At 45.0% G+C, this 25,077-nt stretch overlaps 1 protein-coding gene across 1 annotated transcript in view; it reads right to left on the reverse strand.

The window, feature by feature from the left end:
• The window catches only part of LOC139264061 (aryl hydrocarbon receptor repressor-like), a 286,011-nt gene that overhangs the window by 237,171 nt on the left and 23,763 nt on the right, over positions 1–25,077 (reverse strand). The window contains exon 2 of the mRNA XM_070880159.1: positions 11,980–12,161. Coding sequence (XP_070736260.1) covers positions 11,980–12,161 — 182 coding nt within the window. The remainder of the gene's footprint in view (positions 1–11,979; positions 12,162–25,077) is intronic.

Raw genomic sequence — 25,077 nt, forward strand, 5'->3', positions numbered from 1 at the left:
GCGTAGGTCTCCATTTTGGACCCTAATCCGCCCCACCCATCCTCTATCCTTTACCCACTATTTTATGCCCACAGAAGACTTTTGGATTCCCTTTTAATTTTAGCTGCCAATCTATTCTCATACTCTCTCTTTGTCCCTCATTTCCTTGATCACTTCCCTTCTGAATTTTTTATATTCAACCTAGTTCTCACTTGTATTCTCAACCTGATGTCCATCATACGCCCCCTTTTTCTGCTTCATCTTACTCTCTATCTCTTTCGTCATCCAGGGAGCTCTGGTTTTGGTTGCCTTACCTTTCCCCCTCGTGGGAATGTACCTCAACTGTACCCGAACCATCTCCTCTTTAAGGGCAGCCCATTGTTCGATTACAGTTTTGCCTGCCAATCTTGGATTCCAATTTACCCAGGCCAGATCCATTCTCAACCCACTGAAATTGGCTTTTCTCCAATTAAGTTATTTTACTCTAGATTGGTCCCTGTCTTTTTCAATAGCTAGTCTAAACCTTGTGATACTGTGATCACCGTTCCCGAAATGTTCCCCTCCTGACACTTGCTCTACTTGACCCAGCTCATTCCCCAGAACCTGATCCAGCAATGCCTCCTTCCTCGTTGGGCCGGAAACGTAGTGATCAAGGAAGTTCTCCTGAACGCACTTCAGAAATTCTTTCCCTCTCTACTATCCCAGGCTATATTAGGATAATTGAAGTTCTCCAAAATCATTACTCTATAGTTCTTGCATCTCTCTAATGTTCTTGCAAATTTGCTCCTCTAGATCCTTCCCACTTGTTGGCAGCCGATAGAATACACCTAGTAGCGTAATGGCACCTCTAACCAAATAGATTCGGTCCTTGACCCCTCCAGGACATCCTCTCTCTCCAGTACTGTAACATTCTCCCTAATCAATACTGCCACCCCACCTCCTTTCTTTCCTTCCCTATCTTTCCTAAACACCCTATATCCAAGAATATTTAGTACCCAATCCAGCTCTTTTTGGAGCCAGGTCTCCCGTTAACACCACAACATCATATTTCCATGTGGCTAATTGCAACTGCAGCTCACCAAGCTTATTTACCACACTTTGTGCATTCGCACACATGCACTGTAAACCTCTTAGACCTTCTTGTATTCTCTCTTAGTCTGACCCCACCCAATACCATACTATTTCTTACTCTACTGCTATCTGTCTCTCCCAATCCTATGTGCACCCTGTTTCTCCTTTCTAATGTTACATCCTGATGCCCATCCCCCTGCCAAATTAATTTAAGCCCTCCCCAGCAGCACTAGCAAACCTCCCCACAAGAACATTGGTCCCAGCTCTGTTGAGCTGCAACCCTTCTGGCCCATACAGGTCCCACCTCCCCTAGAACCAGTCCCAATCCCCAGGAATCTAAAGCCCTTCCTCCTGCATCATCTCTCCAGCCACACATTCATCTGCTCTATCCGCCTATTTCTATACTCACTAGCTCATGGCACCGGGAGCAATCTGGAGATTACTACCTTTGAGGTCCTGCTTTTTAATCTTTCCTTGCTCCCTAAACACTGCCTGCAGGACCTCATCCCTCTTTGTACCTATGTCGTTGATATGGACCACGACCTCTGGCCAGTGGTTTGGATTCTCCGATTTAGATTTGATTGAATCACTAGATTTTTCCTTCCAGGTTTCTAAGCTGCGCAGCGGGCATGATGCGCACTCACATGACGCGATCTGAAGTTGACTTTTTAAAATTCATTCACAGGATGTGGGTGTCACTGCCAAGGCCAGCATTTATTGCCCATCCCTACTTGCCCATGATAAGGTGGTGATAAGCTGCCTAGGGTATGGTAGTATAATGGTTATGAACTAGTAATCCAGGGACCTGGACGAATGATCCAAGAAACGAGAGTTCAAATCTCACCACAGCAGTTTGTGAATTTGAATTCAGTTTTTACATAAATCTGGAATAAAAAGCTAGTATCAGTAATGGTGACCATGAATCTATCAGATTGTCACAAAAATCCAACTGGCTCACTAATGTCCTTTAGGGAAGGAAACCTACCGTCCTTACCTGGTCTGGCCTATATGTGACTCCAGACCCACAGCAATGTGGTTAATTCTTAACTGTACTCTGAAATGGCCTAAGCAAGCCAGTCAGTTGTATCAGAGTGCTACTATTTAAATGGCCAATGCAGAAATGAAATTTGAAGGAGCCAGATGGTGTCCAGGATGGATTCACAAAGAGCAAGGCCTGCATAGAAAGTCATTGATGGTTCTGTTAAATTATTGCTGGGTGCAGTCAGGAACAGGAGGGACATACTTTTTCCCATCAATTAGAGGAAAATTCCTGCTGCTGTCACTAAGAAGACTTGGTTGGCGATTACTGAGGAGGGGAGCAGCAGGAGCATTGTGCCCTGATCTTAAATGCAGTGCAGAAAGCAGTGTAATGACCTAACCAGGTCAGGTACAGTGAGTACATTTGCTGATTCACCTACATCCTGTGGTGCAACCTCCCCTGCCGCCTCACTATCTTTCCAAGCATATTTCCATTACATCATTTCTCACACCCACGTACATTTCAGCACCACACATTCTTCACTTCCTCACTTGTGTATGCAATAACTCAAAAGACTGAATAGAAACATAGAAACATAGAAAATAGGTGCAGGAGTAGGCCATTCGGCCCTTCTAGCCTGCACCGCCATTCAATGAGTTCATGGCTGAACATGCAACTTCAGTACCCCATTTCTGCTTGCTCACCATACCCCTTGATTCCCCTAGTAGTAAGGACTTCATCTAACTCCTTTTTGAATATATTTAGTGAATTGGCCTCAACAACTTTCTGTGGTAGAGAATTCCACAGGTTCACCACTCTCTGGGTGAAGAAATTCCTCCTCATCTCGGTCCTAAATGGCTTACCCCTTATCCTTAGACTGTGTCCCCTGGTTCTGGACTTCCCCAACATTGGGAACATTCTTCCTGCATCTAACTTGTCTAACCCCGTCAGAATTTTAAACGTTTCTATGAGGTCCCCTCTCATTCTTCTGAACTCCAGTGAATACAAGCCCAGTTGATCCAGTCTTTCTTGATAGGTCAGTCCCGCCATCCCGGGAATCAGTCTGGTGAACCTTCGCTGCACTCCCTCAATAGCAAGAATGTCCTTCCTCAGGTTAGGAGACCAAAACTGTACACAATACTCCAGGTGTGGCCTCACCAAGGCCCTGTACAACTGTAGCAACACCTCCCTGCCCCTGTACTCAAATCCCCTCACTATGAAGGCCAACATGCCATTTGCTTTCTTAACCGCCTGCTGTACCTGCATGCCAACCTTCAATGACTGATGTACCATGACACCCAGGTCTCGTTGCACCTCCCCTTTTCCTAATCTGTCACCATTCAGATAATAGTCTGTCTCTCTGTTTTTACCACCAAAGTGGATAACCTCACATTTATCCACATTATACTTCATCTGCCATGCATTTGCCCACTCACCTAACCTATCCAAGTCGCTCTGCAGCCTCATAGCATCCTCCTCGCAGCTCACACTGCCACCCAACTTCGTGTCATCCGCAAATTTGGAGATACTACATTTAATCCCCTCGTCTAAATCATTAATATACAGTGTAAACAGCTGGGGCCCCAGCACAGAACCTTGCGGTACCCCACTAGTCACTGCCTGCCATTCTGAAAAGTCCGCATTTACTCCTACTCTTTGCTTCCTGTCTGACAACCAGTTCTCAATCCATGTCAGCACACTACCCCCAATCCCATGTGCTTTAACTTTGCACATTAATCTCTTGTGTGGGACCTTGTCGAAAGCCTTCTGAAAGTCCAAATATACCACATCAACTGGTTCTCCCTTGTCCACTCTACTGGAAACATCCTCAAAAAATTCCAGAAGATTTGTCAAGCATGATTTCCCTTTCACAAATCCATGCTGACTTGGACCTATCATATCACCTCTTTCCAAATGCACTGCTATGACATCCTTAATAATTGATTCCATCATTTTACCCACTACCGATGTCAGGCTGACCGGTCTATAATTCCCTGTTATCTCTCTCCCTCCTTTTTTAAAAAGTGGGGTTACATTGGCTACCCTCCACTCAATAGGAACTGATCCAGAGTCAATGGAATGTTGGAAAATGACTGTCAATGCATCCACTATTTCCAAGGCCACCTCCTTAAGTACTCTGGGATGCAGTCCATCAGGCCCTGGGGATTTATCGGCCTTCAATCCCATCAATTTCCCCAACACAATTTCCCAACTAATAAGGATTTCCCTCAGTTCCTCCTCCTTACTAGACCCTCCGACCCCTTTTATATCCGGAAGGTTGTTTGTGTCCTCCTCAGTGAATACCGAACCAAAGTACTTGTTCAAATTGTCCGCCATTTCTTTGTTCCCCGTTATGACTTCCCCTGATTCTGACTGCAGGGGACCTACGTTTGTCTTTACTAACCTTTTTCTCTTTATATATCTATAGAAACTTTTGCAATCCGTATTAATGTTCCCTGCAAGCTTCTTCTCATACTCCATTTTCCCTGCCCTAATCAAACCCTTTGTCCTCCTCTGCTGAATTCTAAATTTCTCCCAGTCCCCAGGTTCGCTGCTATTTCTGGCCAATTTGTATGCCACTTCCTTGGCTTTAATACTATCCCTGATTTCCCTTGATAGCCACGGTTGAGCCACCTTCCCTTTTTTATTTTTACGCCAGACAGGAATGTACAATTGTTGTAGTTCATCCATGCGGTCTCTAAATGTCTGCCATTGCCCATCCACAGTCAACCCCTTCAGTATCATTCGCCAATCTATCCTAGCCAATTCACGCCTCATACCTTCAAAGTTACCCTTCTTTAAGTTCTGGACCATGGTCTCTGAATTTACTGTTTCATTCTCCATCCTAATGCAGAATTCCACCATATTATGGTCACTCTTCCCCAAGGGGTCTCGCACAACGAGATTGCTAATTAATCCTCTCTCATTACACAACACCCAGTCTAAGATGGCCTGCCCCCTAGTTGGTTCCTTGACATATTGGTCTAAAAAACCATCCCTTATGCACTCCAGGAAATCCTCCTCCACCGTATTGCTTCCAGTTTGTTTAACCCAATCTATGTGCATATTAAAGTCACCCATTATAACTACTGCACCTTTATTGCACGCACCCCTAATTTCATGTTTGATGCCCTCCCCAACATCACTACTACTGTTTGGAGGTCTGTACACAACTCCCACTAACGTTTTTTGCCCTTTGGTATTCTGCAGCTCTACCCATATAGATTCCACATCATCCAAGCTAATGTCCTTCCGAACTACTGCCTTAATTTCCTCCTTAACCAGCAATGCTACCCCACCTCCTTTTCTTTTTATTCTATCTTTCCTGAATGTTGAATACCCCTGGATGTTGAGTTCCCAGCCCTGATCATCCTGGAGCCACTTCTCCGTAATCCCAATCACATCATATTTGTTAACATCTATTTGCACAGTTAATTCATCCACCTTATTGCGGATACTCCTTGCATTAAGACACAAAGCCTTCAGGCTTGTTTTTTTAACACCCTTTGTAAACTCCGAACATGTACAAAGCTGGCTCTACTTTATTCGGGCTCGAATTGCTCACATTACAAGATGGCTGGCCTTTTATACCTAGGCCACACACACGTGTGCACAGCCCAATGACCTTCAACAATGGCGCCACCTTGTGGCTAGTAAAACCCAAGCATACATACATGACACTCACCTACTTCCCCATGTATTCATCCATCCCAATCCTTATGCAATATGATGCCTCTTTCTGGTAGTCACCCTCACTGTATCTGTAGGGTGAATACCTGACCTTTCAGTCACTCACAGGTCTGTTCTTTTGCCTCTTGTAGGGGAAAAGAGCGCAAAACGCAAGGGAGAGGACGGGAGGTGGCCAATCGCAAGTTGTACCGCTAACTGATGCAGAGGAGGATACCCTGGAGATAAGTGGCAATTGTGTCCCTCTCAATTGGAAATGGAGAGACTGGGAACTTGCAGATGACTGATGACAGAATTACAAATATCTCTGACACACATAAGCTGACTTTATTTCATCAATGACTGAACTATGAGAAGACGGAGTATGGTGATTGTCAAAATTGTTACTATGCTATGACTAATTTATATCCTTTCTTGTGTCAACCAGAGCCTTCACATATGGAGCAAGAGTCACTGGAGATGCAGGAGGACAATTCCTCAGAGGACCTCATTCCTTCGGAGGGTGCACCATAACAAGACGTACAACCACCCACAAGTAATTGTACTTTGGTGGGTCTATTTATACAGCGATTTGGGGTTTCACCTTGTGATTCACAATTGACAAGTGAGCATGAGCTATAACAGTGGCAGTAACAGTTGTGGAAAGTCCACATCGGGGAAGCGGCAATCCTCTCCAAGTCATGCTCAGCTGGACACAGATGCTAAACCATAGGGACCATCATAGAGAAGGAAAATGATGGAAGTACATCAGCAACTTTGTGAGCTACTGACAGACATGCCACACGCACTCTCCACAATAGCAGAGAGGACAGAAGAGTCCAACTCGAACAGTAGTAGATTGGTGGCACAGGGAATTGAGAGATTATCTTCCATGGAGAGACTGGCTGCCTCCATGGAGCTTGAAGCCCGGCTATCAAATGAGCCCATGCAGGCCATGACCACGGCCATGCAGACTTTGGATTCCAACATGTCTGCCTCCTTAAACAGGATGTCCAACACCTTATCCGTGGCCTTACAATGTGTCACGATCTTCATCAAGCTGGTCTGCAGCAGAGGGGGCAAGAGTGATGTGGCACTGGCCACATCTTGGAGAGGGATGATTGCGATAGAGGACATGGAGGTGGGACTCCACTCAAAGTGCTCTCACACCTCACCCATTGCCCCCCTCAGCCAGTACCTGACATGCTGCCTCGTCTCCCGATGGTCTAGTGTTTCCCTGCACAGATGCAGGTGGAGCAGTCTTTGGTGGGGTCCTCAGGGGCTCCAAAACCCAGAGGTCGTAGGCCAAAAACATCTCAGCAGTCAGGGCAGGGATCTGAGCTGCCCGACAATACGATACTGAAGCCACATGGGATGCACTATGTAGAAATGGTAGGAAGTGCAAGTTAAAGCAATTATAAGCCACCAAGAGTATGCACATAGAAACATAGAAAATAGGTGCAGGAGACGACCATTCGAGCCTGCACCACCATTCAATAAGATCATGGCTGATCATTCACCTCAGTACCCCTTTCCTGCTTTCTCTCCATACCCCTTGATCCCTTTAGCTGTAAGGGCCATATACAACTCCCTTGTGAATATATCCAATGAGCTGGCATCAACAACTCTCTGCAGTAGGGAATTCCGCAAGTTAAACAACTCTCTGAAAGAAGAAGTTTCTCCTCATCTCAGTCCTAAATGGCTTACCCCTTATCCTTAGACTGTGACCCCTGGTTCTGGACTTCCCCAACGTCGGGAACATTCTTCCAGCATCTAACCTGTCCAGTCCCGTCAGAATTTTATATGTTTCTATGAGATCCCCTCTCATCCTTCTAAACTCCAGTGAGTACAGGCCCAGTTAGTTGATCCAGTCTCTCCTCATATGTCAGTCCTGCCATCCCGGAATCAGTCTGGTGAACCTTCGCTGCACTCCCTCAATAGCAAGAACGTCCTTCCTCAGATTAGGAGACCAAAACTGAACACAATATTCCAAGTGAGGCCTCACCAAGGCCCTGTACAACTGTAACAACACCTCCCTGCTCCTATACTCAAATCCCCTCGCTATGAAGGCCAACATACCATTTGCCTTCTTCACCGCCTGCTGTACCTGCATGCCAACTTTCAATGACTGATGTACCATGACACCCAGGTCTCATTACATCTCCCCTTTTCCCTATTTGCTGCCATTCAGATAATATTCTGCCTTCGTATTTTTGCCACCAAAGTGGATAACTTCACATTTATCCACATTATACTGCATTTGCCCACTCACCTAACCTGTCCAAGTCATCCTGCAGCCTCTTAGCATCCTCCTCACAGCTCACACCGCCACCCAGCCGAGTGTCATCTGCAAACTTGGAGATATTACACTAAATTCCTTCATCTAAATCATTGATGTATATTGTAAATAGCTGGGGTCCCAGCACTGAACCCTGTGGCACCCCACTAGTCATTGCCTGCCATTCTGAAAAGGACCCATTTATCCCGACTCTCTGCTTCCTGTCTGCCAACCAGCTCTATCCACGTCAGTACATTACCCCCAATACCATGTGCTTTAATTTTGCACACCAATCTCTTGTGTGGGACCTTGTCAAAAGCCTTTTGAAAATCCAAATACACCACATCCACTGGTTCGCCCTTGTGCATTCTACTAGTTACATCCTCAAAAAATTCTAGAAGATTTGTCAAGCATGATCTCCCTTTCATAAATCCATGCTGACTTGGACTGATCCTGTCACTGCTTTCCAAATGCGCTGCTATTTCATCTTTAATAATTGATTCCAACATTTTCCCTACTACTGATGTCAGGCTAACCAGTCTATAATTCCCTATTTTCTCTCTCCCTCCTTATTTTAAAAAGTGGTGTTACATTAGATACCCTCCAGTCCATAGGAACTGATCCGGAGTCGAACACATGGGTGTTTGACAAAATGTTATATTGTTAAGTTTTTATTTTGTAAGATTTATTGATTAGCAGCATTTCCACACCTTGCCCATTATTGCATCAGGAGTGGCAACTCAACTTTTCACTTGTTTAATGATGAATGGTGGGTGGGTTTGTTTGTGACTTTTATTTATTATTTGTTCCAACAGTTGGAATAATTAACTGAACCTTCTAACTATGAGGGCATCCCTGGCAGTCAAAGTATGTTCATATTCTTCCTCCTCTTCAATCTTCTCCTCATCCGAAGATGCCTGATGAGTCCTGGTTGTCCTCCACCTCTAATCCTCTCTGCTGCACAATGTTGCACAAGGCACAGCCCACCACTGTGAATCTGGATGCTATCGCTGGTGATTACCGAAGGGCACCTACAGACCTATCTATGCAGCTGAAGTGCATCGGCAACATGCCGATAACTTACTCGATGACACACCTGGTGGTCATATGGCTTGTGTAGCGATCTTGAGCCCCATTGGTGGGGTTTCTCACAGGTGTCATGTGCAAAATTCCATGTCTCCGACGAGCCAGCCCTCAAGTCTGCTTCTTGGAACGAAAAGGTCTGGAATGTTGGACTACCGTAGTATGAAACATCATGCTAGCTTCCAGGGAATCTGGCGCACACCAGCATGAACCTTAACTTGTGGTTGCACACCAGCTGCGCATTGATGGAATAAAATCCCTTGCGGTTGATAGAAGTTCCCGGTTGCTGTTTTAGTCCTTAGATTGCCATGTGTGTTCAATCCTTAGTGCCCTATACCTGTGGGAAGCCAGTCAGAGAGGTGAATGAGTGAGACCAATCATTGTCGTCACAGGGGAAATTGACATAGGTCGACGCTCTGGCAAACAACCCACCTGTACATTTATGAGCAGCTGACGGAGAGAACCTGGAGATGTCTCAGGTGGCACACTAGAAGGAGCCAGAGGCAAAGAAATGGAGGGCGCTGGTGACTTTGAAAGCAACGGGCAATGAGTGGCCATCAGGTCCAGCAGGGAGCAGCTCTCCTTGAAGGAAGCTGCCGATGTTAGCAATCACCCGCAGTGACAATCTGAGGCTGCAGATGCACTGCTCTTCAGATAGGGCATGGAACCTGTCTACAGACCCTCTCATGTGGGTAATGCCTCCTGCAACTTCTGCTCCTCTCCTCTCTGCTGTTCTTCACTCTGTTCTCCTGTGCACCTCTCTGCTGTTCTTCACCTCCCTCCCTCCTGTGAACCTGCTGATGCCACCACAGCACGTCGTTGCTGCCATGGACGGTGATCGATTTCCTCATCCAATGTAGTGTCGAGAACATCCATGGCACCTTCTTCTAAACGTTTGCCTGAGGGAACTTTTTATTACAGCTTTTTATGACAAAGCAGCTGTAAGTACTGAGCCCTTATTGAGATTGGGCAATCTGAATTTAAACACCTCCATGAAGTGCTGCCACATCTCGTCTCCTTTGCATAGGGGAGCTTCCCTGGTCCTGGGAAACCCATGCTGGAGGCGTCAAATTCAAGAGAATGTATAAAATCAAGTGAAATTCCCCTCATTTCCATGTAATTATGATCTTAAATGATGTCTTAATTGCTGACCCACCTGCGTTAATGAGCACGATGACTCCGGCAAGCTGGTTACTCGCACTCAGTCAAATGTGCCTCAATTAAACCTGGACATGGACGCATTGGAGCCAGGTTGCGCATGTGCTTCAATTTTGTTCTACCCTCCCGAGCCCAACCCACCATCCTTTGGTCTTAAAATTTCCCCCATTTACTCCCAAACGGTTACATTTTTTTTTTTTTTTAAATGGCAGCGCTATATTCCGGGCAGCCGGTAGCCCTTCCATTTCCGCTGGCCCCCACCATTTCAGTCTCTGACCCCATTGGCTTTCACATCGCATCCTGCGCCACTAAAATAAATTAGACAACTCATTTGGGTACAAGCTCACACAATGTCTAAAGAGCAGTGGCCCGCCAACGTGGCGTGATGACCACATTGTTGGCGCTATGGAAAGAACTAAAAAAGAGAGAAAGGAACTAGATAGACTATGTTACAGTAGAACATTGTTTAACTCAGTAAGCAACAACTTGCATTTATATCGCGCTTTTAATGTAATAAAAAGTTCCAAGGTGCTTCACAGGAGCGCTACAAGACAAAATTCGACATAGAGTCACATAAGGAGATATTAGGACAGATGAGCAAAAGCTCGGTCAAAGAAGTAGGTTTTAAGGAGTGTCTTAAAGGAGGGACAGAGAGGTAGAGAAGTGGAGAGGTTTAGGGAGGAAATTGTTAGGACCAAGGTAGCTGAAGGCACGACTGCCAATTGTGGATTGATGAAAATGGAAGATGCGCACAAGACTAGAATTGGAAGAGCCAGATATCTCGGAGCGTTGGAGGGATTGAGTAGGTTATAGAGATAGGGAGTGAAAAGGCCATGGAGGGATTTGAAAACAAGGATGAAAATTGTAAATTTGAAAACATTCTGCAATTCAGACCACAACCCAATGGTTGCAAAGATAAGAATCAGGCTTATTATGATCAAGACCCCAACTTTGTTAAGGATTAACAATGATGGTTTCAATAAATCACAAAGCAAAGAAATAAGCTATTAAAATGAATGACAGATTTGAAGAGTTTTAAATGGGACACAGTGCGTGCTATTGAATAACATTGGAACAAATTTAAAACAGCTTTCGTTGGAAGAGCGGAGGAAAGGAAGAGGCCAAAAAGCAAAAGGCAACAGGAGGGAATCCACATCCTAAAGGGACCATGAAGGCAATGAAAAGAAGGAGATAATTTAAAGTACAATTTCTACAACAATGTGCATTGATATAGCACCTTTAACAGAGAAATGTCCTCAGGGTATATTTAAAAGAAAGGGACAGCAAGCCAAAGAAGGAAATATTAGGATGGGTGACCTAAAGCTGGTTTCAAGGAAGTGGGTTTTACAGAGGGTCATAAGAAAGAGGAGAGGCAGAGAGGTTTAGGGAGGGAATTTCAGTGCGTGGTGTCTAGACAGCTGAAGACACGGCAACCAATGATGGGACGAAGGCTGGGGGTGATGCATAAGAGGCCATTCAGAGGAACTGCAATGAATTAGCTATGGTAAAGGGAAAATACTAAATGCATGAATGGAAGAACAGTGCAGATAGAAACGCAAGGATAAAACACGGCACAAAAAAAAAGAGAGAGTAGGAAAATTGTAACAACTGGTTAGATTAAGAAGAAACAGCTATATTTTATAGGATTAAGATCAAAATGGGTCAATTTAAGAGACCAAAAATGATGAAAACAGACTAAAATAAAGAAAACAGCAGAAACAAGGGACGCTGCATCTTGTATAACGTGTGCATTAAACAAGCCTACCTTGGAAGAAGTTTTTCACTCGGAGGTAGCTGACACTGAGGCGTAGGACCGAAAGTTTATCCAATTTGGAAATAATATCAGATGGAAACGGCAGGAGACTGGCCAAATGGTCTAACTCAGCGTTCAGACGGTCTCTGTGTCTTTTGGATGGGTTGGACTTCACACTGGTCGATGTTGACTTGCTGTTTGGAACATTCCAGAAATAGCAACGATTATTCACAGCAAGTAACTGCCTTATGAAATGAGTGAAGGCAAAAAACAGCGACTATCATACACATTTTAGTATTGGACATGCTGTTGAATGTTGAAAACAAGGTATACATTTTCCAAAAAAAATTTAGATCAGACAGTAGGTGCTGGTTATAGGAGGATGGCTGCACCAGAGACACAGAGTGGTGCAGGTGTGGGTTAGTGCTTGGGGTGAGGATACCCCTATCGATACATGGCCAGCGGGGTGGTCCATACCCCGGGGTTGACCTGCCTTTCTCTGCCGCATTCCAGGGCTAAGGGATCCTGCTCCACTTTGCTAGATTTTCCATGCTTCCCCCCTGCTGTAACCATTTACACCTCCTCTTGCCAAATTTTTCGTTTTTATACTTCTCTCATTATCAGCCCCTTTTGCCTTGCACCATCATCATTATTTCTGTCATCTAATCACTCCAGTCTTCCACCCGATCACAAACTTCTCCCCTTCGCTCTTTCCCTGTCCCCCTTTTTCCCTGGCTCTGCACCGGCTTAAAAGCTGTTCATCTCCAACATCTCCCAGTTCTGATGATGACCTGAAATGTTGGGCCTGATAACCCAGAGGCAGGTTCGGAGCGGTGGGGTGACAGCGGTAACCAAACCCGCATGACATTTTATCAAGTCGGACTGTCTGATTTCAACATGGCTACCTCATTATCATTTTACTTCCGGGTTTCGCATCTCCAATGCTAGTCAGCAGGCCTAACGCACACCCCCATAGGATGCAATCTCAACTCGACTATTTAAAAAGCCCAATTCAAAGATGGAATTTGGAGGAGTTGGGAAGTTTTGCATAGAGACGGCAATCATACAAGATGGACTCAGGACACTAAGGCTTCACACTGGTTTAACACCTTGCTTGATTATATTGCTGGGGGTAGCAAGGAGCAGGAAAGAGAGAATTCTCCCTAACAATGGGAAGCAGAAACTCGCTGTGGTCACGAAGGCGGCATGGTTAGAGGTGGCAGAGGAGGTCAGCAACAGGAGTATTATGGCCCGTAACTGGATCCAGTGCAGGAAGCACTTTAATGACCTAACCGGTTGCAGAGTCACCTACATCCTGTAGTGCAGGCGCCCCCCCCATAATCTTTTGAAGCATACTCCATCACATCATTCCGCACAGCCACTTAAGTTTGAAGAACACCCTTCATTCACTTTCTATGCACTTCCTGACCTCCCCATTTGTCCATCCACCACTGCCACTCACACTAATCTTTATGCAATGTGATGCATCTGCCTGATAGTCAACCTCATCAAATACACTGCATCTATCGGGTGAGCACATGCCTTACGGACACTCATAGGTCTGCTGTTCCCCTGTTACAGGAGAAGTGTGTACAGAACACAAGGGAGAGGGCCGGAGGTGTGCCTCCACAGCTACTGCAGCCGACATTTGCAGAAGGAGAAACCATGCGGATCAGTGGCATGTCTGCATCCTTGCCCATCAGAGATGGAGAAGCTGGGACTTTGCAGCTGCCTGGTTACAGAATTAAACATTTCTGACTCACTACTCATAAAAGAGTAAGTCATATTGACTTGATTTCAGCAACAAGTGTAATATGATCATCCTAATTATGCTCGGTAGCAACATTTTTACATTGCCAGTACTAATTCATTTCTGTCCTTTCTCTCCTCCAGGCTATTGAGAGAATGTTTTCTTCCATGGATAGGCCTCCGTGGAACTTTAACCTTGGGAATCAAGTGAGTTTGTGCAGGCCATGACCACGGTTGTGCAGACTTTAGATACCAACATGTCTACCGCCTTAAAGAAGATGCCGGATCTGCCCCTACACAGGTGCAGGAGGAAGCAGTCTTTGGCAGGGCCCTCAGGGGCTCCAACACCCAGAGGCTATTAACCAAGAGCATCTTAGCATACAGAGCAGGGACCTGAGCACCCTGCCTTTATCTCTACTGAAGCCATAGGGGTTGTCCCACCTATGAGCGATAGGCAAAGGAAGAGAAGAGCTATGTAGTTCACCAAGGATATGCAGATGGGAGTTTGTGAAAACACCAGGTTATTAAGTTTCCTTTTTAAAAAAAAAAAATCAAATACGCAAAATGTATTATTTTGCACCACTTTCCCGTATTGCCCATTCTTGTGTGCCGGGAGCCAACTCGCGTTTTCAATTGCTTGTTGACGAATTTGAAGACATTAATTGCTGGGGATCAATTGGTGGATGTGTAATGGGTGGATAGTTGGCTGTAGGACTGCTTTGCGTCAATGAAGGTTGGGGAGGGGGCTGGGAGTTGTGACAGTAACTCACACTGGGCCAATGTAACTAATTGGGCAATTAGGGAATCCTTGGCATCCTGAGCAGCAATGAGAGTGGCTGGTCTGGCATTGGAGGCCCAATCTTCATCTTCATACTCCTACTCCTCTCCATTGAAATCCCATTGGATGATAGGTGATGGGCGGCTTGTTCCTCCTCCATCTCTGGTCGTCACTGCTGCACAATGTTGTGCAGAACGCAGCACACAGCCTTATCCTAGAGACACTTGCTGGTCAGTACTGAAGGACACTTCCAGATCTGTCCAGGCACCTGAAGCTCATCTTAAGGATGTTGCTGGCTTGTTTGATGACACATCTGGCTATCATATGGCTGTCATTGTCACTCTCTTGGGGTTCATTGGTGGGGGTTCCTCAGTGGTGTCAGCAGCCAGGTTTCATTGTTTCCCTTGTTGCCTAGCAGCCAACCTTTAAGGCTGGTTCCAAGTACGAACAGGTCAGGGATGTTAGACTGACGCAGTACGAAAGCATTATGGCAGCTCTCTGGCAAATCTAGCACAGACCTGCATGGACCTTTTCTTGTGCTTGCACACCAGTTGAACATTGATGCAATGAAATCCCTTGCAGATTATGAATGCTCCTGGTTGATCTGTAGCTCCTTGCATTGCCATGTGTGTGCAATAGTTGACCTCCTGCACCTATGGGAAGCCAGCCAGATACATGGAGCCAAGTGTTTATTCATTCTGGCTATTGTCATCATAGAGGATGTTTACATAACTCCCAGCCCTGGCAAGCAATTGATCCATCACCTGCTGTATACATTTATGTGCAGCGGACTGCGAGACCCTCTATTTGTCCCCACTAGCATCTTGGAAGGAACCAGAGACAGTAGTGACTTTCACAGCCAGTCTTCTTCTCGGAGTCTCTGACTACCTGAAGTGACAATCTCAGTCTTCGGAAGGATTGCTCTTCTGAGAGGTCAAAGAAGCGGAACCTCTATGTACACCGTTACTTTGGCAGCGCCTCCTGCAACCTTGATCCCTCTGTTGCTCCCCTTTCTGTTGTCCACTGCACACCCTTGCTGCTGTGGATGCTGATTGTCTTCCTCATCTGAAGTCCAATCTAAAGCAGCCATGGTGTCACCCATCCTGATGTAGACCTCCAATCTATAGAAATAAGTCTCTCACATGAAGTAAAAGAAAGACATGCATTTATATAGCGCCTTTCACAACCATCGGACCTCTCAAAGTGCTTTACAGCCAATTTGCTACTTTTGAAGTGTAGTCATTGTTGTAATGTGGGAAATGCACAGTCCACTTGCGCACAGCAAGCTCCCGCAAACAGCAATGTGATAGTGACCAGATAATCTGTTTTTTTGCTATGTTGATTGAGGGATAAATATTGGCCAGGACACGGGGGATAACTCGAATACAAAAGCAAAATACTGCGAATGCTGCAATCTGAAATAAAAACAGAAAATCTCAGCGGGTCATGCAGCATCTGTAGAGAGAAGCAGAGTTAACATTTCTGCTCTTCTTCAAAATCTACTGCTGATTCACTGGACCTTACAGTAAAGTCTAAAGTTGAAGGGAAAAAAAAATTGTGGATGCAGTCAGTCACATTTGGTAAATGTATAATAAAAGCAGAAAATACTGGAAACACTCCAGTCAGGGAACATCTACGGAGAGAGAAACAGAGGAATCTTACCCTCCCATGACGGGTGGGAGGGGGGGTAAGTTAATATAGCAGAAATCGGAAACCCGAATCCAACCTGCCTCCAACGAACTTTCTGTTTTTAAACAGAGGCAGGTTTGCATGCATGTGAGTAACTACCTCGGGCGAGGAAATTATAATATTTAAATGAGGCAGCTTTAAGGAAATTGAGGCGAGATTGATCGGCACTTTATAGGAATGGTTAAAGGTCAGGTGTGTGGAGATTTGAAAGGATCGGTACTCACTGCTGCTTTCTCAGTGGTTTGGTGACAGTATTAACAGTGTCAGCTGTGGCTCAATGGATAGCACACTTGCCTCGGAGTCAGAAGATTGTGGGTTCAAGTCCCACTCCAGGAACTCGAGCACATAAATCTAGGCTAGCACTGCAGTGCTGAGGGGGTCCTGCACTGTTGTAGGTGTCGTCTTTTGGATGAGATGTTGAACCGAGGCCCCATCTGCTCTCAGGTACATATAAAAGGTCCCATAGTACTACTTTGAAGAAGAGCAGGGGAGTTATCCCTGGTGTCCTGGTCAATAACTATTTATCAATCAATGTCACTTAACCAAATTATCTGGTCATTATCAGACTGCTGTTTGTGGGAGCTTGCTGTGTGCAAATTGGCTGCCGTGTTTGCAACATGACAACAATGATTCGACTTCATTGGCTGTAAAGCATTTTGAGACGTCCAGTGGTTGTAAATGGCGCTATATAAATTCAAGACTTTCTTTTTGATGATATCACATCTCTATTGTCCGAACTGTTCTGGAACCCTTCCATTCCCTGGTATCTTTGATCATCTTCATTTGTACTTCAAAATCACCTCCAGTTTTATTCTTAGTTGGATGTTTCCCCAGCTGTTCATTGTAAAGCAATTAATCAACCAGTACCTAGAAGTCTGCACTATATCCATTACTTTGTGGGAGGAAAATTCTAGCTTACTTGAATTTCATACCCCATTTTATTTTATTGCTTCACATTGCCTTCTCTGGACGTCATCGTATATGGCAAGAAATCAAAACCTAAATCCAATTCCTGCTACACAAGATGCAGAAGCTGTCACCTCTCATCTGACAAAGGGAAAATGATCGCGAAAGACATTTAAAAACGTAACAGACATTAAGTGGCGACTGAACACCTAAACAGAGGTGGTGTAATGGTGTGATTACAACCTTATGGTACGACTGAATAAATGAAACACTATCAGGGCTCGGTTCAGGGTCTACAGCATCCAAGCACTTTGAACAGTTTGCAGTGATAAATGCATTCATTGACCACTCAGCAATATGGCGGCTGGAGGTCAAGTTAGCTAATCCGATGCCCCAGGAAATTATTCAAGCTTACTGTTCTAATAGGCTGGAAAAAAGCCCTTGCCCTATGCTGATAAATATGCTATCAAAAGCATGAAAGCATATAACCATGTTTTTGGAGGCAGAGTTGTTCATTTGGAAGGATGTAAAAAGTCTTAGGCCATAGCAATAAAGATAAAAAATAAAACAAGTTTCCAAAATTCCACAAGATACACCAAAAAGAAAATGTATAATATCCATCACCTCAACAGGGTGACAAAGATGAAAGTCAAACTCAACGACATCACAACAAAAGAACTTACATTGTACCAACAAAAACAGGATAGTGAGGGGGCTCAAGGGAATATCCCGGCCTCCCCGGGTTCGTACAGAGTGTACACAGACCCAGGATGGCATCCCAAAAGCCGGTTTTCACCGCACAATGCGCACGTGCTGAAAACTGGCTTTTCCGATCTGTCAAGCTCCAACTTCACAGATCTTCCGCATCGCCACAGCCAGGACATTTGCATTGGCAAGATTGCGGTATTTACTCATCTTGCCTAGCGCATGCCCTGAAAACTCTTGCGCCTGATAAAAGCAGGTGCATAGCCTACTTTTACAGGCGTATGAGTTTTAAAACATACAAAAACATAATAAAATAAAATTTAAAAAACACATTTTATTGTTAAAAACCTTGCCCGCTATGGTAAGTTTATTTTAAACCATAATTAAAAAAACTTTTAAAAATCAGAATTTTTTTTAAAAATAAGACAAATAACTTTAATTTAAATTAATCTTACATATGTGGTGTAATTTTTCTATTTTCTATTTTCTATTTTTGTTTTGGGTGTTTGGGGGCTGTTTCTTAATTATAATAATGGGAACTCCAACTTACGGAGTACCCATGATTATGAATGAGAAAATACTGTATCTTGATTGGCTGCCCAGAGCCATGTGACTGCAGCTCCAGCTTACGGCTGTCCTGACGTGCCCATGCTCCAATGCACAGGGAGAGGAGGCCTCAGGACCGCGATCTCTCGTGGGTGCAGCAGGAACAGGTAGCTGCGCAGCTTTTTAAAAAACTTTTTCAGTCGATCACCTGCGGGAAGACCTCGACCGGGATTTCTAAGCCATTATTTCCTCAGATTGAGGGGGAGAGCGAAAGAATTAGCAGCAGACACTGGCCAAATCACTATACTGCAGAGTGGCAGATGGTCACCAGATTCTCCACATTGCCTTCTCTGGGCGACACCATACAAACTTGGTGGGCAGAATAGTGACATATGGAATTCAATCCAGAGAAGTGTGAGGTAATGCATTTGGGGAGGGCTAACAAGGAAAGGAAACACACATTAAATGGTAGGACACTCAGAAGTGTAGAGGAACAAAGGGACCTTGGAATGTATGTCCACAGATCCCTGAAAGTAGGCCAGGTAGATATGGTGGTTAAGAAAGCATACAGGATACTTGCTTTTATTAGTGGAGGCATAGAATACAAGAGCAGGGAGGTTATGCTTGAACTGTACAAAACACTAGTTACACAGCTAGAGTGCTGCATGCAGTTCTGGTCACCATATTACAGGAAAGGTGATTGCACTAGAGGGTAGAGAGGAGATTTACAAGGATGCTGCCTGGACTGGAGAATTTTAGCTATGAGAAAAGATTGGATAGGCTGAGGTTGCTTTCTTTGGAACAGAGGAAGCTGAGGGGAGACCTTATTGAGTTGTATAAAATTATGAGGAGCCTAGATATAGTGGATAGGAAGGACCTATTTGCCTTAGCAAAGGAGGCAACAATCAGGGGGCATAGATTTAAAGTAATTGGTAGAAGGTTTAAAAAGAGGATTTGAGGGGAAATTTCTTCACCCAGAGGGTTGTGGGAGTCTGGAACTCACTGCCTGAAAGGATGGTAGAGGCAGAAACTCTCACCATATTTAAAAAGTACTTGGACGTGCACTTGAAGTGCCGTAACCTGCAGGACTACGGACCAAGAGCTGGAAAGTGGGATTAGGCTGGATAGCTCTTTGTTTGCCAGCGTGGACAGGATGGGCCGAAATGGCCTTCTTCCATGCTGTAAATTTCTATGATTCTATGATTTTATGAAACTTGGAAGGTCTGCAATAACATGCTGCTGACATGTCCCTGGTCTAAGACAACTGCTAGCCTTTGACATCTCCAAATCCATCTCAACAATTGCTGGTAGGCGAACTATGCCTGCTCCTCCAAGTCCCCATGCCACTGCGCAGTCTGAACTAATCACTTTTCAAAACGTTATACAGTTGTGCTGGACATGGTTAGTAGAGGAAGTTGGTTCACCACGGTCCCGTGGAAGAACAAACTTCCCCTAAAACAAAGAAAGAACTTGCATTTAGACAGCGCCTTTCATGACCCAAAGTGCTTTGCAACAAATGAAGTATTTTTGAAGTGTAGTCACTGTTGTACTGCAAGGAATTTGCTGCTCAGAACTCCATTTACTCTTCTGAAATCCTGTGTGCAGGAGATTGGAGGCCAGCATCCAAGTCTCCTATAAGTGCTCCAGAGGAACACACTTGGGTAGGTCTGGCTCGAAACATAAACTACTGCACAGTATGAAGTGCCTGTAGGACAATGAGATTGTTATAAGCAGGACAATGAGATTGTTATAAGCAGCACAATTTCCATACATGAACTATCACAAAAGTAAACGAACAAGGATATACTAGCTCATTCTGGTGGGTCGACTTTACTCCATGTCATACCACCCAGAACAGATGACTATTTCTTGACTGTCTCTTGGTGTCTGTGATTGGATTTTTGAATGACTCTCTTTCCCCTGATCCACAGAGATCAAAGGAATGTTTCTAACACCAAATGGTGCTAAAAATCTTCCTGAAGCAGCACACGGTTCAGCAAATTGGCCATTGTTTGGACTCTGAGGGAAACAACTACCCGTCTTGCATCTATGCAATAGAGTGGCTCAGGAGAACACTTGCCTTGTAGTGTAAAGGTCGTGGATTCAAGTCCCACTCCAGAGACTTGAGCACACAATCTAGGATAACACACCCAGCTCCAGCACTGAGGGAATGCTACACTTTCGGTGGTGATGTCTTTCGGATGAGATGTTAAATGGAGTTCTCCCTGATGTCCTGGACCAACATTATCACATTGCTACTTGTGGGAGTTTGCTGCGTGAATATTGCAATGTTTCCTACATGACAACAGTGATTACACCAAGTACTTCAGTGGCTAGAAAATGCTTTGGGAGGGTCTGACCCAAAGGTTGTGAAAGGCTCTATATAAATTCAAATCTATTTTATTTCCTTTTATTTTAATCACCTTGCATGTGCCTCTGGATCCAATGTGGGGCCATATTTATAAACTAACCCCTTTCTGGCTAACTTTGGCTCAGAACACATTTTAAGAGAGCTCGTGTCAAGGTCCTATTTCCTGGAAAATGGCCAAAGCATCTCAACTATGACAGTTTAAGGTGTCAAATACATTGCCTCCGCTTCCATAATGAGGGAGGTGAATAGCATAAATGCATTTAAGGAGGAGAAGATATATAAGTACATGAGTGAGAAAGAATATGCTGATAAGGTTAGATTAAGTAAACTGGGAAGAGGCTTGTGTGGAGCATAAACATTGGCATAGGCCTGTTGGGGCAAATGTCCTGTTTCGGTGCTGTAAATTCAATGTAATTATTATTATTATTACTCACTTTTTGTATCTGTTGCCCAACTCAGAAGGTGCTAACTGGTGACCCACTTCTCAGCCCTGATAGTTTGTGGCCGGTTTCAGGGATCAGTCAGTGAATGGTTAGTGGAGAGAGAGATCAAAAGGAACTCCCACACCCCCAATGCCCCCGCCCCCCCCCCCTTCCTCTGTTGATTTTCTAAGTCCCATACTGTAACACACAAGATCTAATTTTTGAAAAACCATCTTTCCGACAGGGATCCTCACCTGCTAGGAATCCTGCAACTGCTTCTCACAATCGCCCGTTTTATTCATTTTAAAAGGGATGTACAATCGTGGGGGCAAACCCATAATTCCCTCACACGCACCCCCGATGTGAGATTGCCCATTCGTAGAACTTGGCCGTGGGGTTAAATCAGGAGTCAGAATCCAACCTTACGCTGGAGAGAGACTCAGGATTTAACATGCAGTGTGGAGCAAAACTTGATTTATTGAGTACTCGGGGATGGAAGAGTTTATTGGGCGGGTTCCTCCCTCCCCACAGGCTCTTGTTAAACCTAAACTGACATTAATTTAAATATTTAGAGAGAGGAATTCTCCTCTCCACACATTTTCTAAACATTTAAATGCTAACTGACGGGAGAATGCACGGTCTAGTTTTTTTCTCTTGGCCAGGAGGACGGAGGATGTAGCCAGACAGGAGTCAGGCGCTGTAAAGAGGGTCATCATTATAGGTGGCCCCTCGAACGAGGATGACTTGCTTCCGCAAGAGTTCACAGATGTTTCAATGAAGGACCCAATTTTCCAGTCCTGAACTCCAATTGAGGGGGTGGAAGATGCCTGGGCGTGGATTTTTTTAATGTGTGGTGACTGTTGCACATCAGCCACCACACGGGCTCAACAGAGCTAGGCCTTTATCCAGGACAACTGGAGACCTGCGCTGCTGCACGGACCTAGTGCACACACATATCGCAGTGTGGGCTGGCCCGTGCTGCCCCTGGGCCCTCGGCTCTTCTGGGCCCAAACCCTCATTCACTGCACCTTCGCCCACGATGTTCCAGGGCTCGACGCTCCAGCTCGATTTACAGCCCCGACCTGCGGCGGTGTGCTCACACAGGTCGGGCGGCCCATTTGTATGACTAAGCACCAAGTCCCATTCACCCCTCACATCTGTATTTGCTGACCAACACTGGCTCTCTCCGAGATCTCTGGGCTCCTCCAATTTCAGAGCTCTTGCACATCCCTGATTTTCATCACCCCGCCACTGGCAGACATGCTTTCAACTGCCTACACCCCAAGCTCTGGAATTCCCTCACTAAACCTTTCCCTTCTTTTGCCTCCTTCAAGACACTCCTCAAAATCAAATTCTGATCAAATTTTGGGTCACCTGTCTCAATTCCATGATTCTATATGCATCTCAAAGTCAAATGTTGTTTGACAACGCTCCTTGGCACATTTCACGATGTTAAAGGCGCTATATAGAAGTTGATGTTGAAAGGGAATATACCACCCTTTTACCCAATTTCACTGATCGGTTATTTCTAGTCTGACATATGCTGAATTACTCAGAAATGAGAAGTATTTCATCTACCCCCAGTGCTGTCACTCTGATTTCAATAAAGCATAAAGGTGGGTGGAGAAATATTCACATTGTATGCATTCGAATGTGCCCAGCAGTACAAATATTGATTGTGTCTTTTTAAACTTAGGGTTTGTCTGGAGAGAGCAATTTGACTAGCGTTGCGCCGTGGGAAAGCCCTGGTGATTACAGGCCTGGGCGGTGCAGGGAGCCTATCAGAGGACTATCACATGGCAAGGCTATTTGCAAATTAAAGTGCACTGGTTGAACAGTCTGAATACGGCTAATGTCAACACCAACACTGTCCTGGCCACGTCTAACCTGCCCTGTAACACATGAGTAGAGGCCTGGTGGCAAATTTCCAGCCCGTCTTCGCAACTGCAGAAGGGGGCGAAGATATGGGCATTCAGTTCAAAATATATTGTAATGAGCTTTGTCACACGATAGTCACAGGGTCTAATGCCAGATTCCACAGCTCTCGAGGGCTGTACCAACACCGGTTAGGTGCTGAGTACAAGGGATTAGCATTCAAAGGGATCTGGACCAGAATAGCATGCACATGTTAGGGTCCTTACTGCCTGGATGTATAAATGCTGCCCAAAAACTATAATAATAAAAAAAAAGAAACGCAGAGTCAGCTCTGTAATGATGCATCACCATCCTGCTCTCATACTTACCTTCACACAAAATTTTTTCCTCGTCAAAAGTTTAAAAAAAAAAAAAATCGATATCGCAAGCAACTGATGAAAAATAAAAGGCGTGGTGATCGGCATACGCACCAGGGTAAACAGATTAGGTTACTGTGACTCAGTTGGTAAGACTCTTGCCTCAGTCAGAAGGTTGTGGTTTCAAGTGCCACTCCGGAGACTTGAGCACAAAAATCTAGGCCGACTCTCCTGGTGCAGTGCTGCACTGTTGGAGGTGCGGTCTTTCGAGTGAGATGTTAAACCGAGGCTGCGTCTGCCCTCTCAGGCAGATGTAAAAGATCACTTGGCACTATTTCAAAGAGCAGGGGAATTCTCCCCGTTGTCCTGGCCAATATGCATCCCGAATCCAACATCACTAAAACAGATTATCCAGTCATTTATTCATTGTTGTTTGTGGGAGTTTATTGCGGCCAAATTGGCTGCCACGTTGCCTGCATTTCAATAGTGACTACACTTCAAAAGTACTTCATTGGCTGTGGGAGGTCCTGAGGCTGTGAAAGGTGCTATATTAATAATGCAAGTTCTTTCTTTTGACTGATATTGTTCATTCTGTTCAACCAGTGCTAGCCAGAAGCATGGATTTCAGACAGCAAGAGATAAAGTGAAAAAAAGCAGTGGAAGGGGTGAAAGAGTCAATGGGCCCAAGTTTCGGGTGGAGTTGCTCCTATTTTGTTGGAGCAACTAATTTAGTTTGGAGTATCTTAGAAATCGTACTTCTCGGCATTTAGTTTGCTCCAGTTCTACTGAGTTAGTTTAATTTCGTTTTAGGTCAGTTTTTTTTTTCCCCAAAAGGGGGTATTACCAGTCACTTACACCTGTTTTGCAAGCTTAGGCACCAAAAAGTTACTCCAAACTAACTTAGAACAGAGTGTCGTCTTTTGTACGCTCAGAAAAACCTTGCATACACTTTAGAATTAGGCACAGGTAGCCAGAGATGGGCGGGGGGCGGGGGGAGGGAAAGGGAAGTTAGGGGATTTTCCAAAGCATTAAACACTTCACTTTTAAAAATAAAGATCAATAATAAATGATATAATCAAACAATAAATCAATAAATAAAAAATAAAAAGTTCCTACCTCACCTACCCGTTCGGGAGCACCGGGAGCCCGGCCAGGGCTAGGGGCTGCAGGTTGGAAATCGGCACTCTGTCCGCTCCAGGAGCCCATTCGGCCAGGGCTTGGGTCGGCGTGCTTTGGGCCTTTCCCACACAGCCAGGAGCACACACACACACACACACACAGAATCTAGGGGCCAGGAGCTACTGTGCATATGCGCAGACTCCACTGCGCATGCGCGCAGTTGCCGGCACTCTTTTTGGCCCAGGGCTGCAGCTTCGCCCCGCCCCCCACCCCACTGTTGTGCTGCGTCGCGCTGACTGAACAGGCCTGCTGCACTCGGAGAATCGCGAGGCAAGCTTTTCATGCCACAAAATAGGCGGGCCTCTCGGAGGTGCGCCGTTCTAGCGGGTATCGGAAACTTGAGCCCAATAATTGGAAAAGTAATGCCAAAATTAAAGAAGAAAAATGCAAAATCAAAGATACAGAGTCAGAGAGAATCAAAGTCAACAGTGTGAAAAACAAGGTAAAAACCAGCAAAAGCACAGAAAGCCTAAAAGTGAATGTTGGTTATAAATGCTCTTTATCTCTCATTTTTCCAGCATATGATGCTTTCCC

Source organism: Pristiophorus japonicus, chromosome 5, assembly GCF_044704955.1.
Source record: "Pristiophorus japonicus isolate sPriJap1 chromosome 5, sPriJap1.hap1, whole genome shotgun sequence".
Classification (NCBI taxonomy): Eukaryota; Metazoa; Chordata; class Chondrichthyes; family Pristiophoridae; genus Pristiophorus; species Pristiophorus japonicus.